This window comes from Suncus etruscus, chromosome 4 (genome assembly GCF_024139225.1).
Source record: "Suncus etruscus isolate mSunEtr1 chromosome 4, mSunEtr1.pri.cur, whole genome shotgun sequence".
In the NCBI taxonomy this organism is placed as follows: domain Eukaryota; kingdom Metazoa; phylum Chordata; class Mammalia; order Eulipotyphla; family Soricidae; genus Suncus; species Suncus etruscus.
This window is the reverse complement of record NC_064851.1, coordinates 122,792,311-122,808,235: the sequence shown is the minus strand read 5'-3', so window position 1 is coordinate 122,808,235 and position 15,925 is coordinate 122,792,311. Positions and strand designations below refer to the sequence as shown.

The following is a 15,925-nucleotide window of genomic DNA, read 5'->3' as shown; positions in this document are numbered from 1 at the left end:
GCTATCTCTCTGACCCTAACCTCAATTTTATCCACTTTCTCCTTAAAGTCCCAAGCTCTCTTCCATTATTTTCTAGCTGGAGAACTTTCTTTTGTCAAATTCTCTTAGTGTTCTTTCATCTGAGAATGTCTCTATTTCTACTTCCTACTTTCTCTGGACACAAAATTCAAAGTTGTCTCTTTCTTTTTTCTTTAATCTTATAAAATGTGGCACTACTTGCTACTGGCCTCCATGATTTCAGGTGAGTAACTTGCTGTAGTTTGAGTTGGAATTCCTCTATGGGTAAGGCATTATTTTTCTTTGATTATAGGTGAGATTTTATTATTCCTTGCTTTTAGCCTTCTGAAGCTAACTAAAAATTATGATGTGTCCTAAACACTCGTATATAGACACTTTTGATCTTATTGTATCAAACATTGAAGTAACCATGCATTTTATATTCAATGTAATTTTCCTATAAAATATTTGAAGGGACTCAGATAACACAGTGCAATTTTCCTTTTCCTTAGGAGACAATAGAAATTATTCTTTGAGAACGTGTACTCTCCGGGGCCAGAGCAATAGCACAGCAGTAGGGCATTTGCCTTGCACCCTGCAACCCGGGATGAACCCAGGTTCGATCCCCAGTATCCTATATGGTCCGTCCTCTGAGCCTGCCAGGAGTGGTTTCTGAGCGCAGAGCCAGGAGTAACTAACCTCTGAGCTAAACCAGGTGTGGCCTAAAAACAAACAAACAAAAAAAAGCTTGTACTGTCAATGGTTCCTGCATAGTATCATATTGTGGCACAGAGTACCAGAGGCTCAAAACAAACAAACATGCCCCTGATTATTTTTCTCCCAGGACCAAGAGGTTACTCTGACAAGGGAACTCCAGAATTCCATTCTAATAGTAAAGGGGTAACTAATCATAACACCTAGAACTACACAAACCAATTCAGTCTGAATTGATTTCATAACAATTATTTGTCTGGGTCAGAAAGATATTATAGCGGTTAAGGTACCCACGGGAATGGAAGGCTACAGCGTTTGGCGGGCCGAGAAAGGAGTTTGGTTTGACTCACCTGGGCAGGCGCCCAAGTGGCGAGGGGGCGTGTCCGGGCGGAACTTGCGCGTCCTGGGGGCGTGTCTTAGGGGCGTGGTCATCTGAATGCACTTTCCCGGCTGCCGGTGGCCAAAGGAGCGCGGAGTGGAGGACCCAGACTCGTTTGCTATTGGGAGGCTGTGCGGTGAGTGTTGCTTTCGCTCCCCTCTGCGGCTGCATCTACCAGGGCCTGCACCTTCCTTTCTCCCTTGCCTGACACCGAATCCCTGGATCCCTGCTTCGCTCGGACCCTCAGACTGTAGAGATTAGGCAGTCCAAACAGGTGATTTTTTGGTTTGACCACGACGGCAAAAGCTGATGGATGGGAACTATCCCAGTTTCCCCTGGTATCAGAACCTGGCTCTTCTCTGGACCATATCAAATGCAAAGCAAAGCAAGAATCCTGCCCAGAGTATTATCACTCTGACCGCTGTGGTTATGTTTTGATTGGAGTTTTGGAGCTAGCGAGGACTTCTAGATGCTAAGCAAAAATCAAGATTTTTTTTTTCTTAAAAATAGATCTGAACACAGAAAAATAGCTCTGAATACAGCTGACCTGGATTCAATCCCCAGTGTCATATATATATGATTCCCTGACCTGAGGTCGCCAGGAGTGATTCCTGAGTGAGTGCAAAGCCAGGAGTAACTCCTGAGAACTGCCAAGTGTGCCCCCCCCCACCAAAAAATATTGAATTAAAGGTTGGATTTTTATTTTTTCCCAGGGTCAAAGTACAGAGGGTTAAAGCACTTTCCTTGTATGTGGCCAATTCCTGGCACTACATATGGTAACAGTTGCTACCTACAGCCCTGTAGCATCAGCCTCAGGGTGGCCTGGAAAATTTCAGCACCATGCCGGTGATTCAGGTCTAGGGCCACTGTATCCCAGGCCCTTACACTTAAATGCTCTACCTCCTATACTTCTAGATCAGTTGAACTTTTGCCTCTCTTTACAGTGTATTGTTTTCTCAGGTTTGATACATAGAAACTTGTAACAACTGAGGCGAAAGGGGAGCACTGGTAATCCTCCCTCCCCATGAAAACGCTATAATGAACTATCTGGAGATGATCATGGGAATAATTAATGCCATACTGTGGTTTACCATAATTTTTTTTAATTAACCTCTGTTTTCTTTATATTCTAGTCTTAAAAAGCATCAATGGAAAACTCTGAAATCTCAGTAGATGCCAAGTCCATAAAATATTCAGAAATGTGAGTATTTCAGTGGAATCTGACATGCCAGAGAATGACAGATGTGTGTCATTCTGTGTTTTTTTTTTTTGGTTTTTGGGTCACACCCGGCAGCGCTCAGGTATTACTCCTGGCTCTATGCTCAGAAATCACTCCTGGCAGGCTCGGGGGACCATATGGGATGCCAGGGTTCGAATCATTGTCCTTCTGCATGCAAGGAAGGCAAACACACTACCTCCATGCTATCTCTCTGCCCCTGTCATTCTGTACTTTGAGGAGAAAGGAAGCAGAGAATGTGGGCACTCTAGACACAAAAGGCAGCAACACCTCCTTCCTACTGAGGTGTTGACTGATTGCTAATCTTCCTTCCCTGCCCCTGGCCTTCCAAATGGGGTAAAAGGCTGGTCCTGTGCCTGACCCCCCTTCTAAGAATCATCCTGCTATAGTAGAACAGGTAATTCACTTGCTTTGCATTTGGCTGAGTCCCTGAGCCCTCTTAGAGCGTTTTCTAAGTACAGAGCCAGGTTTAAGACCTGAGCATGACCAGGTATAGCCCAAAAACTAAACTAAAACACGAAGTTTCTTCCTGGCAGCAAAAGAGGATGTTACATGAGCACAGTAGTCCCTTTTCCAGTTATTCTGTATATTTGGCTACATATTTATGAGACTTAAGACTGAAATAAGGGCCCGGAGAGATAGCACAGCGGCATTTGCCTTGCAATCAGCCGATCCAGGACCTAAGGTGGTTGGTTCTAATCCCGGTGTCCCATATGGTCCCCTGTGCCTGTCAGGAGCTATTTCTGAGCAGACAGCCAGGAGTAACCCCTGAGCACCGCCGGGTGTGGCCCAAAACCCAAAACCAAAAAAAACAAAACAAAACAAAACAAAGGGCCCAGAGAGATGGCACAGCGGCGTTTGCCTTGCAAGCAGCCCATCCAGGACCAAAGGTGGTTGGTTCAAATCCCAGTGTCCCATATAGTCCCCCGTGCTATTTATGAGCAGACAGCCAGGAGTAACCCCTGAGCACTGCTGGGTGTGGCCCAAAAACCAAAAAAAAAAAAAAGACTGAAATAAAATGCCAAGTTTCCGGAGAAAAGCTACCTTTTATAAACTCTTTGGGCTTGCTTATGTGCTTTTATTTTTTTTAGTATTTTGCTTATTGATGTCACCAGATGGAGAAAGTAAGGGGTTATGCCATTGTTGTTGTTTTTGTTTGTTTGTTTTTTATAAATTATCCTTATTTAAACACCCTGATTACAAATATAATTGCAGTTGTATGATTACAGTCATGTAAAGAACACCCCCCCTTTACCAGTGCAGGATTCCTACCACCAATTTCCCAGATCTATCTAATCCCCACCCCACCCACACCTGTACTCGTGACAGGCTTTCTTTTTCCCTCACTCATTCACATTGTTATGATAGTTTTCAGTGTAGTTATTTCTCTAACTGCACTCATCACTCTATGCGGTGAGCTTCATGTCATGAGCTGCACCTACTGAAAAGATAGGGGGAAATAAGGGTTGGGACTGAGGCAGTAAAATATTAGAAATGAGATTTGTAGGGCAGTATCAACGTCACAATACAAGATGGATGTTATGGATATATAAAATATCTGCATACAATGCTATCAATAGGAAAACAAGGAGAAAAAAATTCCAGTGACTGTCCCAACATAAACCAGTACTAAAACGGCCCGCCCTCCTCCCAAAGTGCATTTCCATTAGTGTAGGGAGAGGTAGGGGGGAAGCCTGAGGACCACTAAGTGTCCACCTGAACCCACTTCTGGCCATCTGAGCTGGCTCCCAGGGAAGGCCTGGAGTCGGGAAAAAGACAAGGACAGCTGGGGGCCTGCCAAGCCTCCCAGCACTCCCTAGGCCAGGGAGAAGGGCTCCGGTATGGGGCCTCCCCAAACCCCATACCTGGCAAGAGCTTGTCTCCAGAATCAAAGAGGAAATTGGAGGCCAGATGTCTGCCCACCCTCCTCCCCATGTTTTTTTTTTTTTTTTTTTTTTTTAAGAACTCTTAGCATGTACTCCAGGGATTGTGAAATAATATTCTTTAAGCTTGTGGATGATTCCTTCACTCATGTTTCTAGATATGGACACTTTGTCTTAAAGTCTAAAAGTTTTTCTTTACATTTTTCCTTTTGATCACCTATGCAAACTGCTGATTTTTGTTTAGCTTAGTTTTTTCCTTGTCTTTTTAGGGTCTAATACTTATTTTCCACGTTGTTTTCTATTTTTTAAAGACTATAAAAGGGGGAAGTGTGAGGTATATAGAAGTCTTTTTAATATTTCTTTTTTGTATCTGTTCTTGTTGCCTGCTTTGCCCCTCCACCCTTTTGAGGATGGGGCATGGTTTGGATAAAATTAAATACAAGGTATGATTGAGAGAAGGGAGCCTTTTGTTGTAGGTTTCCTAGCTCCAGGATTGGAGCAGCTGGCTTTCTGGTAAACTGCTTGTGTTTGAGTTTCTTACCTCTTTTTATCCTCATACCTGTGTGGATTATTTACTGTGGACTAATATAACTAGAACAGTTTCTCGTATTCTTCCTGAATAGGGGACATGAGGTTTCACTTTCCCTTTTGGGAACTGTGGAATAACCAAACTTTAACCCTACATCCAGTGAAATCTTCACTTTAGCTAAATATAACACATTTATGACCTTAACTACTTTAATTATTTTATCCCAACCATTTTGAGTAGAGTAGAAAGTGAAGTACTAAGTTACTGTGTATGAGCACATGAACCTTCATATTTGCCTCACCCCTTCTATTTGACTGTCTTGGGCCTATTCTTTTTGGATTCTTGTCTTGATAGAGGGTCAGGTTTTATTGGAACACCTACATACATTTTTTTTTCTTGTTGTCCCAGGCTGCTTTCACCTACAGAACGGCAGAAACTATACCAGACAGGCCCTTTAAGAAAATTTACTGGGCAGGAGAAATAGTACAGGAGAAAAGGTGCTTGTATTACAAGTAGCCAAACCCAATTTAATCCTGATGGTTCTGAGTACCATGAGTGTTGCTCAAAACAACAAAACAATTTTATAGGGAAAAAAATTAAAAATAGTAGATTTAAAGGGGCCGGAGAAATAGGGCAATGCCTTGTATGCAGCCAACCCAGGATGGGCTGTGGTTTGAATCCCAGCATCCCATATGGCCCCTTGAGCCTGCCAGAGGCAATTTCTGAGCACAGAGCTAGGAGTAACCCTGAGCGCAGCCGGGTGTGACCCAAAAACAAAAACAAAGTATATTTAAAGAAAGAAAAAGTTTTACTTAGCTAAAGAGATAGTATAGCAAGTCAGGCACTAGCCGTGTATGCAATGAACCCATTTTCAATCTCCAGTACCTTTTATGGCCCCATCACACCCACCAACACCACTGGGAATCATTCCTGAGCTCAGTGTCAAGAACAAGTGTTGGGAACAGTAGGATGTGGCCAAAAAAAAAAGTTTATTGTTGTTGCTGGAGAGATAGTACAGTGGGTAGAGTACTTGCTTTACTTGCGGCTGCCCTGGGTTCAATCCCCAGCATCCCATATGGTCACTCATGCAACTGCCATGGGAAACCTCTAAGCAATGACAGATGTATCCCAAAAATAAATAAACTTTATTAATATACCTTGATCTAGATGTCTAGGTTTTAAAGTATAATTTCCCTCAAAATAAATTGCATTCTGTGAAAGTATTAATAAACTATAGAGGAGAGGCTGGAGCAATAGCACAGTGATAGGGCCTTTACTTTGCACATGCGGCTGATCTAGGACGGACCTTGGTTTGATCCCCGGTGTCCCATATCCCATGTGGTCCCCTGAGCCAGGAGCAATTTCTGAGCGCATAGCAGGAGTAACCCTGAGCATCACAGGTGTGGCACAAAAAATAAAAATAAATAAATACAATATAGAGGAATATATAAATTGTAAAGAATCTGATGGAGTACAGGACACTTTCAGTTTTGTTCCGCCACAGCATAAGAACAAGTATCAACACATAACCCTCTGTGAAGTACAAGTGAAATTATGTCAAGAGAAGCCTGGAAGACATTTATTGCCTGGCCAATAAGCCCCATGTTAGCTATTATTCCCTGCAGCAAAGTTGGGTTACTGTATCAATGATAAGCATCATCCCTTTGCTTTCCAAACAGAAAGATCATACATGGCAGCAAATCAGTGGACTCTGGAATATCCTTGGACATTCGTTACAAAATGGATTATCCTGAAATGGGCGTGTGTTTAGTAATTAATAATGAAAAGTTTACGTATAACGGTATGTATCAATGCATAATTTATACTGCTTTTCAAATACATGTACCATTAATGTTCGGTATAATATGAAAATAATAGTATTGATTTTATGTTCTTGTTTAAATTCTAAAATGGAATTGTGAGGTAAAGATAATTGGGGGGTTCTTTTGTTTTTGTTTTTTTGATTTTGTTTAGTTTTTGGGTCACACCCGGCATTGTCAGGAGTTACTCCTGGCTGTATGCTCAGAAATCGCTCCTGGCAGGCTCGGGGGACCATATGGGATGCCGGGATTCGAACCACCATCCTTCTGCATCTAAGGCAAACGCCTTACCGCTGTGCTATCTCTCCGGCCCCAGTTCTTTTGTTCTTGTTTTTGAACTACACATGGGCTCTGAACTCAAGGATTACTCCTGGTGAGTTCATGGTACCATATGGGGTGCCAGGGATAGAACATGGGTCTGCCACATGCAAGACAAAACCTAGCTCCTATACTGTCTCTCTGGCCTCCAAAGTAGAGACTTTTGGACCTGATATACAGGTCCTACAATACAGCACACTCTCAAAAATCTTCTCCCATTCCCTTCTCCCAACAGTCCCCTCTGTCTCCTCTGCTCTCTCTGTTGGGCTTCCCTATCCTTTGCTTTCTATCCTTCTTCCCCATTGTGCTAATGGAGGTACTCAACAAACAATAAACCTTAGTATTTTTCCCTTGTAGGAATTCCAGGGCTGATCATATGTATTATCTCATTTGAGTTTTACAATAAAATTGAAAAGTAACTGTCAGACTCTGAAAAGTTAAAATCCTCTTCTAAAGGGGGCCAGAGAGATAATACAACATATAAGGCTCTTGCCTTGCATGGGTGGCCCCAGATTGAATGCTCTCACACCCTGCTAATCGCCAGGAGTGATCCCTGAACTCATCATCAGGAGTAAAACCTGAATGTGGAACTAGATGGAAGCCCTGAGCACCTCAAAATGAAACCTGGCCAGGACACATGCACGGATGATTCAGAAGCAGAGCAAGTACTTTAGACTTGCCATTGTCACCCAGTGGTGCTCCCAGTATGGCAGAACAAAGGTGGAGGGTGGGGTATGATGGAGCATTTAGTGCCAGGTCAAACTCTGTTTTCCTATTTTATTCTAAAGCTTTATTTTATTTATAATATACAAACAATACTATCTTGCTTGTTCTACTTAATGTAACCTGCAGTTATGGGGTTGCTAAATTTTAAAATGTATTTTTTAATGATATGTAGTGCTCCATTCTAAAAATAATGGTTAATTTGCAAGAGTTACCGTCATTTAATTAATTTGGAATATTTTAAATATATCATTTAAATTCTTATTGATGTAAAAATTATATTTATTTTGGGGGCCGGAGAGATAGCACAGCGGTGTTTGCCTTGCAAGCAGCCGATCCAAGACCTAAGGGGTTGGTTCGAATTCCAGGGTCCCATACGGTCCCCTGTGCCAGCCAGGAGCTATTTCTGAGCAGATAGCCAGGAGTAACCCCTAAGCGCTGCTGGCTGTGGCCCAAAAACAAACAAACAAAAAAAAAAAGAATGCCATATAAAAAAATTATACTTATTTTACATGTAATTTAAATTATACATTGTTTTATGATTTAATTACAATTTTACTCCTTTTTTAACTTAATGCTGTTATAATTCTATAAATTACTAATATTGGGCATATTACAATTAACTTATAGAGGAACTAGCTAGACCAGATCCAATTTAAGAGGTTATTTCTAAAACAGTGATGATAAAAGGAGAGAGCAGGGGGCAGGAGCAATAGTCTGAGGGAAGGCACTCACTTTGCATAGATTTCACCCCTAGTAACTCATGGTCCCAGAGGATTCATGCAAAGAGTAATCCTTGAGCACAGAGTCAGAAAACAGACCCTGACCACCACCACGTGGCCCAAAACCTGAAAAGGAGACCAGAATGATGACTTAAAACAGGCATGGCTCTAGCCTTCCTTCACCTGGTTTCAATCTCTGGGGCTTCATATGGACCCTAAGACCCACTGAGTGATCCCTGAGCACAGAGCCAGGAGTAAGCCCTGTGTACAGCCAGATATAGCCCACAAAAAGGGGGTAAGTGGATGAAAAAAGAGAGTCAGATTACACTCAAAAGAGAGCACCATTTATTCTTTTAGGAAGTAAAGAAAGAGAAATTGGAAGTGGTAGGCTAAATCAAAATAGCACCTTTTCCCTTTTCGCCTCAAAGTAGAAATTGAGGAGCTGGAGAGATATCATGGAGGTAAGGCATTTGCCTTTCATGCAGAAGGTCAGTGGATCGAATCCTGGCATCCCATATGGTCCCCCGAACCTGCCAGGAGCAATTTCTGAGCGTAGAGCCAGGAATAACCCCTGAGTGCTACAGGGTGTGACCCCAAAAATAAATAAATAAAAAAGTATAAATTGAAATAGCCCTTTAAACTTTCATTTTTCTGCTTCATATTACTAACCTAAAATGCCTTCTTTCTGTAGAGTTTTTCTACTATAAAACTGTGTTTTATTTGTTATTTTAATTTCTTTTTTCAAATATGTCATTCTACTCCTTTTCCCATAAATACCCAGACTGGCTTTTTTCTCCTGTGTCCCTTAACTTCTCACTACAATGTCTGCTCATCTGATTTCTTGGGTTATGAGCTGCCTAACAATTGAGGCCAGTCCCTCATGGCTTGTCTGTGTCTGTCCTGTGCCTTTCCCGTGACAGGACCTTGATGAGCTTTTTTTTTTTTTTTTTTTTTTTTTTTTTTGAGTCACACCCAGCAGTGCTCAGGGGTTACTCCTGACACTTTGCTAAGAAATTGCCCCTGGCAGGCACAGGGGACCATACCATACTGTCCTTCTGCATGAAAGGCAAACACCTTACCTCCATGCTATCTCTCCGGCCCCAGATGATGAGCTTATTTTAACTTCATAAAATAATACAAATCCATAAGAAAAATCCCAGAGATTACAAATGAACAAAATGAAAACTTATAAATTACTTAGGTTGCACTATCCAGACAAAGCAGTATTTTGAAAATGGAAACATCTGGTCTTTTTTTTGTTCATAGGTATTAAATGTGCTCAGTTCCAAGATTCACTTTTTGTGTTTGGGCCACACACAGCAATACTCAGGGCTTTCCCAGGCTAAGCACTCAGGAGTCACTCCTGATGATTGGTGTACCCAATGGGGTACAATTTTGCTTTCCGTCCTTGATCCAGGGATCAAGCAGTTTATCCATGTGCAAGGCAAGTTCCTACTCACTGTACTATCATTCCAACCCCCTAACATTTTTAAATTCCAGTGTATCACACAATCAATCTTCACATCTATAGGTTTATAAGAAGGTCTTCTAAGGGGGTAAAGACCACCCAAGAATTCCTGAATGCCCCAGTGTTCTGACAGGTGAAGCCAATCATGACAGTTCTCAGTTGGTGGGTTAAAGGTTAGAGATTACCCACCACACCCTGGAAAGGAACAGCATCTCTGTGATGCTTTGGGGATTGTTTTTACTTTCCTGAAAAAAATAATATGAAAGACACAGAGAGATAATACAGTGGATAAGGTACTGTCCTTGCATGAGATTGTCCCAGATTGGATTTTATCTATAATCCCCTAAAGACCATAAGTGATTCCTGAGCGCCAGCAGGTGTAGCCAACCAACAGTAAATAGACATCTTAAAAGTATAAGGAATAATTTATCTTTAAATTACCTGAATGTATGTACTATGTACTTTTTTAGTCTTATTTTTTAAAAAAAGACAATTATCATGTGGCAGAAATTTTCATGACAGTACAGTATTCCATTAAATAAGTGAAAGGCAATTTATTCCATAGAGCCTTTGCTTTAGGTATATGTTTCCTTTTTTCACTATCTCTACATCTATAAAAATACCAATTTCTAGTACTGACACAGCTATTATGAAATATCTTATATGCTTAATAAGAGGCTGTCACCCTGGATCACAATATTTGGATTTTTCTTTAGAATTCAGAGGGAAGCATTTATTGTGGGTTATGTGACTCACTGAATAGTCTAAACATTTCAGATCTGTTTTCCTTTCTCTAAACACAAGAAAATAATTTTCTTCTATCCCAAGGATTGTCAACTCGAAATGGTACAGAAATAGATGAAGCGAGCCTTCAGGAAACGTTTACAAATTTGAAATATGATGTCAGGATCAAAAGAAACCTTACCTGTGATGAAATTAAGAAATGTCTGCTCAGCGGTAAGAAAAAACAAAATGAATAACCTTCATTAATCAGTTTCATATTGATTTAGATATATTTGACACATGGCAGAAAAGCATGAGAATTGTTTAACTATACTGTTGAAAAATCACACTTTCTGTTTAAGTAAATAAAAGTTGGTGTAATATTCCTAAAATAATTAGAAGTATTTGTCTTCTGGGTCACATTTAGACTATCTCTCATTTGTACTCTCAGGTTTTCTTCTATGTATTCCTGACAGCATATAAAATTGTTGCATGGTTTTCTACTTATAAATGTCTTTCTAGCTTCTCAAGAAGATCATAGCAAAAGGAGCAGTTTTATCTGTGTGCTGCTAAGCCATGGTGAGGAAGGAGAGTTGATCTTTGGTACAGATGGACCTATTGACCTGAAGTTACTGACAGGTTTCTTCAGAGGGGATTGTTGTAGAAGTCTGGCTGGGAAACCCAAAATTTTCATTATTCAGGTAATATATAAACAGGTACTGTGGTTATTGAGAATTAATTGGAAGTTGATTTACTCAGTTATAGATTATCTAAAGGATTTTTTATTTTTCCCAGTCTTGTCAAACTGTTTATTTTTTTCATCTCTCAAACTTTTTAAACAGGGGGCCAGTTCACTGTCCCTCAGACCATTGGAGGGTCTGACTATAGTAAAAACAAAACTTATGAACAAATTCTTATGCACACTGCATATATCTTATTTTGCAATGAAGAAACAAAACAGATACAAATACAATATGTGGCCCGCGGGCCATAGTTTGAGGACCACTAAACCATCACTTTGAGAAATGTAGGATATATTTTCATTGCTTATACTTATGTAAAAAATACTTTGAATGAGACCAGAGAGTACAGGGATTTAGGTGCTTACCTTGCATGCAGCTGATGCCAGTTAAACTACCCAAATGCTATATGATCCCCAAGCTCTCCAGAGTGACCCTGAGCAGAGAGCCCAAAGTAAAACTTAAGCAAAATGGGCATGGCCCAAAAACTACTTTTTCTTTGACCCTCATTTTTTTTTTCTTTTTTGTTTGTTTCTTATTGGTTTTTTGGGCCACACCCGGCAGTTACTCTTGGCTCTACATTCAGATATTGCTCCTGGCAGGCTCAGAGGATCATATGGGATGCTGGGGGTTGAACCCAGGTCTGTCTCATGTTGGCCACATGCAAGGCATGTATGTGCTATCGCTCTAACCATTTTTTTAAATTTTTTATTATAACTCCATGATTTATCAATATGTTCATAATACAGTAGTTTCAGGAATTAAGTGTTAAAACACCAATTAAGTGTTAAAATCACCACTGTGACCTTTCCTTCACCACTGTCCCATATTTCCCACTCATCCCTGTAGTCCATCTCTTGCAAACACAAATTTATTTCATATTGTTTATTATAACACATAGGCAAATAGAATGATCAAAACTTAGATCAACAGGGCCCGGAGAGATAGCACAGCAGTGTTTGCCTTGCAAGCAACCGACTCAGGACCAAAGGTGGTTGGTTCAAATCCCCGTGCCTGCCAGGAGCTATTTCTGAGCAGACAGCCAGGAGTAACTCCTGAGCACCACCGACTGTGGCCCAAAAACCAAAAAAAAAAAAAAAAAAAAAAAAAAAAAAAAAAAACTTAGATCAACAAGGGTTAATTTGAAATAATTGTTAGATCTCTATGGTGTTACTAAAATCTGTGTCTAAAATCTGTGCTGTGGTTGAGCCTTCTGTGATACTCTACACTCAGTGAGGTTGGTAGATGAGTATGTTCCTTTCCCATCTGATTTCCTGTGATATGACTGGGCTGACATTACTATAAAGTTTGAGGTGTTCAAGATCTCTAGATCTGAAACAAATTTGATAGATTGCCAAAGAGCTGGTCAGCCCTGTTGGGGGGTTTCAGTGTTGGAACTGGGCTGCTGTAATTCTTGCACAAAGGGGAATCTGCTTCCCCTCACAGTTCTGCGAATGGCCCATCGGGATCAGCCCAGCTCAGACTACCTGAGAAGTATCAGCAGTCTGTATTCTCTTGGGAACCGGGCCATTTTTCTGCCCCTCATATTTCTTGAAAGAAATATTTATGGTTTAATTCCTAGGCCTGTCGGGGCACAAAACTGGACTCTGGCATACAGGCCGACAGTGGTTCAGAGGAAGACCTGGCCTGTCTGGAGATACCAGTGGAACCTGACTTCTTGTATTTATATCCTACACCCCCTGGTAAGAGAGAAGCACATCGTCAGTGCTGTGCAGGTTTAACGGGAAGCAATGAAGTGTGTGGTCCAACAGTCAAAATTTTGATAACCATGAAAAGCAACTAATTTTTCTGCATTTTAGAATAGCTTAACCATGGAGAAGTCTATTAAAGTTGACTTTTTTAAAAAATTAAATTTAAAAAAGTTGTCTTTGGCTAAGTATGCTTAGAATACATGCATATTTATATATAATATACATAATTGAACTTTTGAATGTAAATACAAAATATATTTCTGTACTGAAGTTTTAGGCCAGATCAGAACTTGTCCTGGGCTGGAGAGATAGCACAGTAGTAGGGCGTTTGCCTTACATGTGGCCAACCCATGTTGGAGGACCTATGTTCAATTCCCGGCATCCCATATGGTCCCCCATGCCTGCCAGGAGTAACCATTGAGCATTACTAAGTGTGGCCCCAAAACAAAAAACAAATAAACAAAAAAAGCATTCTGCCTCTACAATAGTTCAAAGGATTTGGGATATTTTTTAAATTTGTTACGGGGTCACATATGGCAGTGCTCAGGGATTATTTCTGGTTCTGCACTCAAAGAGCACTACTCATAGTGCTCTAGAGACTACTGGGGTGCTGGGAACTGAACCAGGGTTGGCTGAATGCACGCATGCACCCTACTATTGTACAATACGGTCCTGAAAGGTAAATTTTTCAAGATTTGAAATGTAGGAGATAGAAAAAGATAAGCATTATTAATATTGACAGAGGTAATGTGGAATGAACAAAAGAAAGTAAAAATTGATATTATTTTAACCTCTACCATTTTATGTTTGTTATGTGTATCGTAATATAAATACTGTCATTAAATATTTGTCATACAAATGGCTTGAAGTGGTATAGAATTGCGAGATTAAAGACAAATTACTTGGAGCCAGAGAGATAGCATGGAGGTAAGGCATTTGCCTTGCATTCAGAGGGTCGGTGATTCGAATCCCGGCATCTCATATGGTCTCTCAAGCCTGCCAGAAGCGATTTCTGAACGTAGAGCCAGGAGTAACTCCTGAGACTGCCAGGTGTGACCCAAAAACCAAAAAAAAAAAAAAAAAAGACAAATTACTTTATTTGGGCCACACCTACCTGTCCTAAGGGTTTACTCCTGGTTTTGTACTGAATGAACCATGTTTGGTATAGGGGATCAAACCAGAATCAGCAGTATGCAAAGTCATTCTTTATCGCCTCTACTATCTTTCTGGTCTAACAAACCTATTTTCAAACAATGTTAAATTTTCAAATATGCCTTATATTTTTAACCATTAGGCATTTGGGGAGATAGCATAGTTCAGAAAACATGCTTTGAGTGCACAAGATCCCAGTTCCATTCTCAGCTTCCCTGAGGTTTAACCTTTAGACATTTTTCTAAATTGGGGACATAGAACAGTTTGGACTGCATGCTTTGAATGCACAGGTTCCCAGTTCCATCCACAACTTCACTGAGGTTCCTTGGCATGGGAAGGACTGAATAATTGCTCCCCTTCTTGAGTTGTACATTAAATTCAGCATGACCAATGATCATTAAGAGTGGCGCCTGAATGCATAGAGCACTGCTTGGGAGTGCTCTCCAAATAAAAACCTAAGTTAAATGGAATGGATCTAGTTCTTAATCAGGAAAAATGTAGAGCAGATACTTTTATTATTGTGTGTTCATTACATCCAGATGACCTGTGGGTTTTTTTAGGACATTCAGACTTATGTGTGTAAGTAGTTTAATCTTGAATAAGCCAATATTCAAATAAAATTAAGGTTTTTTACCATCTAGAGCTATTTCACCTCTTTTGGAGAATAGGAGGACAGTTTGATGCTACACTAGCAGAGCTTAGGAGCTATTCTTGATTCTATCAAAACCCCTGTCAAGTGACCCCTGGTAGCACTGAGGGACTTTATGTGTGTCAAGGATCTACCCATTCCTTACATCCTGTACAATCTACAGCCCACTGCTACACACTCCGCACCTATTCTTCCCAACTAGAAGACTCCAAAAAGTATATTGTGAGTAATAACAGTAGTGATATCAACTCACAGCTCTATGCTTAGTGACACTGTAGTTATGTGCTCATTTATAAAACAACTGAAATCAAATATCCATATCTGTGTTGTGTTTTTTGCCTTGCAGGTTACTATTCCTGGCGCAATTCAAAGTACGGATCATGGTTCATTCAGTCACTTTGTTCTATGTTGAATCTATATGCTGACAAACTCGAATTTATGCACATTCTTACTCGGGTTAACAACAAGGTAGCAACAGAATATGAGTCCAAGTGTAAGGACATAACTTTGCATGAAAAGAAACAGATACCAAGCATTGTGTGTATGCTCACAAAAGAACTATATTTTTACCCCTAAAGAAATGAATGAAGTTTTTTTGATTTGTGCACGAAGATAGGAAATGGTTTAATAGATACTGTATTTTCATTTTCATTCCTCTCTCAATTATATCTAATAGTACAGATGGTACTTTTAATCATAGATTTTCATAACAATAAAACTCTATGAAATCTACCTCAAGTTCAAAATCATTATATTAGTAGTTAAAATTGGATTTACATAGGAATAAATGAGAAATGGAACAATCTCTTTGAGAGAAAAAAATAGAAAATTAAGTTCTCAAAATTACAAGTTTTAAAGAGATGATGATTTAAATTTTCAAAGAGATTATGAAAAAGTTATCATCTATGGTAATGAATTTCAATGACATTGATATTACAGTTAAGAGTTTGCATTCTATTCATGAAGACCTTGATGTTAGATTTGGTATTTGGAGATATTAACTGTGTATTTAGGTCATTTCTCTGATACCATGGCTGCATGATATTTGTCTTGAACATGCCTCCGTTGTAAAAAATCATTTTCAATACTGAAAATGAAACTGAATGTTTTTCTTGAGAGATGGTATGGGCAAACTGAGTTGATCTTCCAAGGATACAAG

General features: G+C 40.0%; 1 protein-coding gene across 1 annotated transcript; it reads left to right on the top strand.

Moving 5' to 3' along the window:
- The first annotated feature begins 2,238 nt into the window (after positions 1–2,238).
- Positions 2,239–15,342, top strand: LOC126007206 (caspase-3-like). Its single transcript, XM_049772680.1, has 6 exons — positions 2,239–2,291; positions 6,419–6,540; positions 10,619–10,747; positions 11,036–11,214; positions 12,836–12,956; positions 15,113–15,342. Exons 1-6 carry the CDS (start codon positions 2,239–2,241, stop codon positions 15,340–15,342), a joined length of 834 nt encoding a protein of 277 aa, XP_049628637.1.
- Positions 15,343–15,925: the final 583 nt, after the last annotated feature.

Bases quoted from the DNA above. Each gene is read 5' to 3' on its own strand.
- LOC126007206 (XM_049772680.1), top strand. From the start codon at position 2,239: ATGGAAAACTCTGAAATCTCAGTAGATGCCAAGTCCATAAAATATTCA. The intron at 6,541-10,618 runs GTATGTATCAAT...TTCTATCCCAAG, and splicing joins TGAAAAGTTTACGTATAACG to GATTGTCAACTCGAAATGGT. The intron at 12,957-15,112 runs GTAAGAGAGAAG...TTTGCCTTGCAG, and splicing joins TTTATATCCTACACCCCCTG to GTTACTATTCCTGGCGCAAT.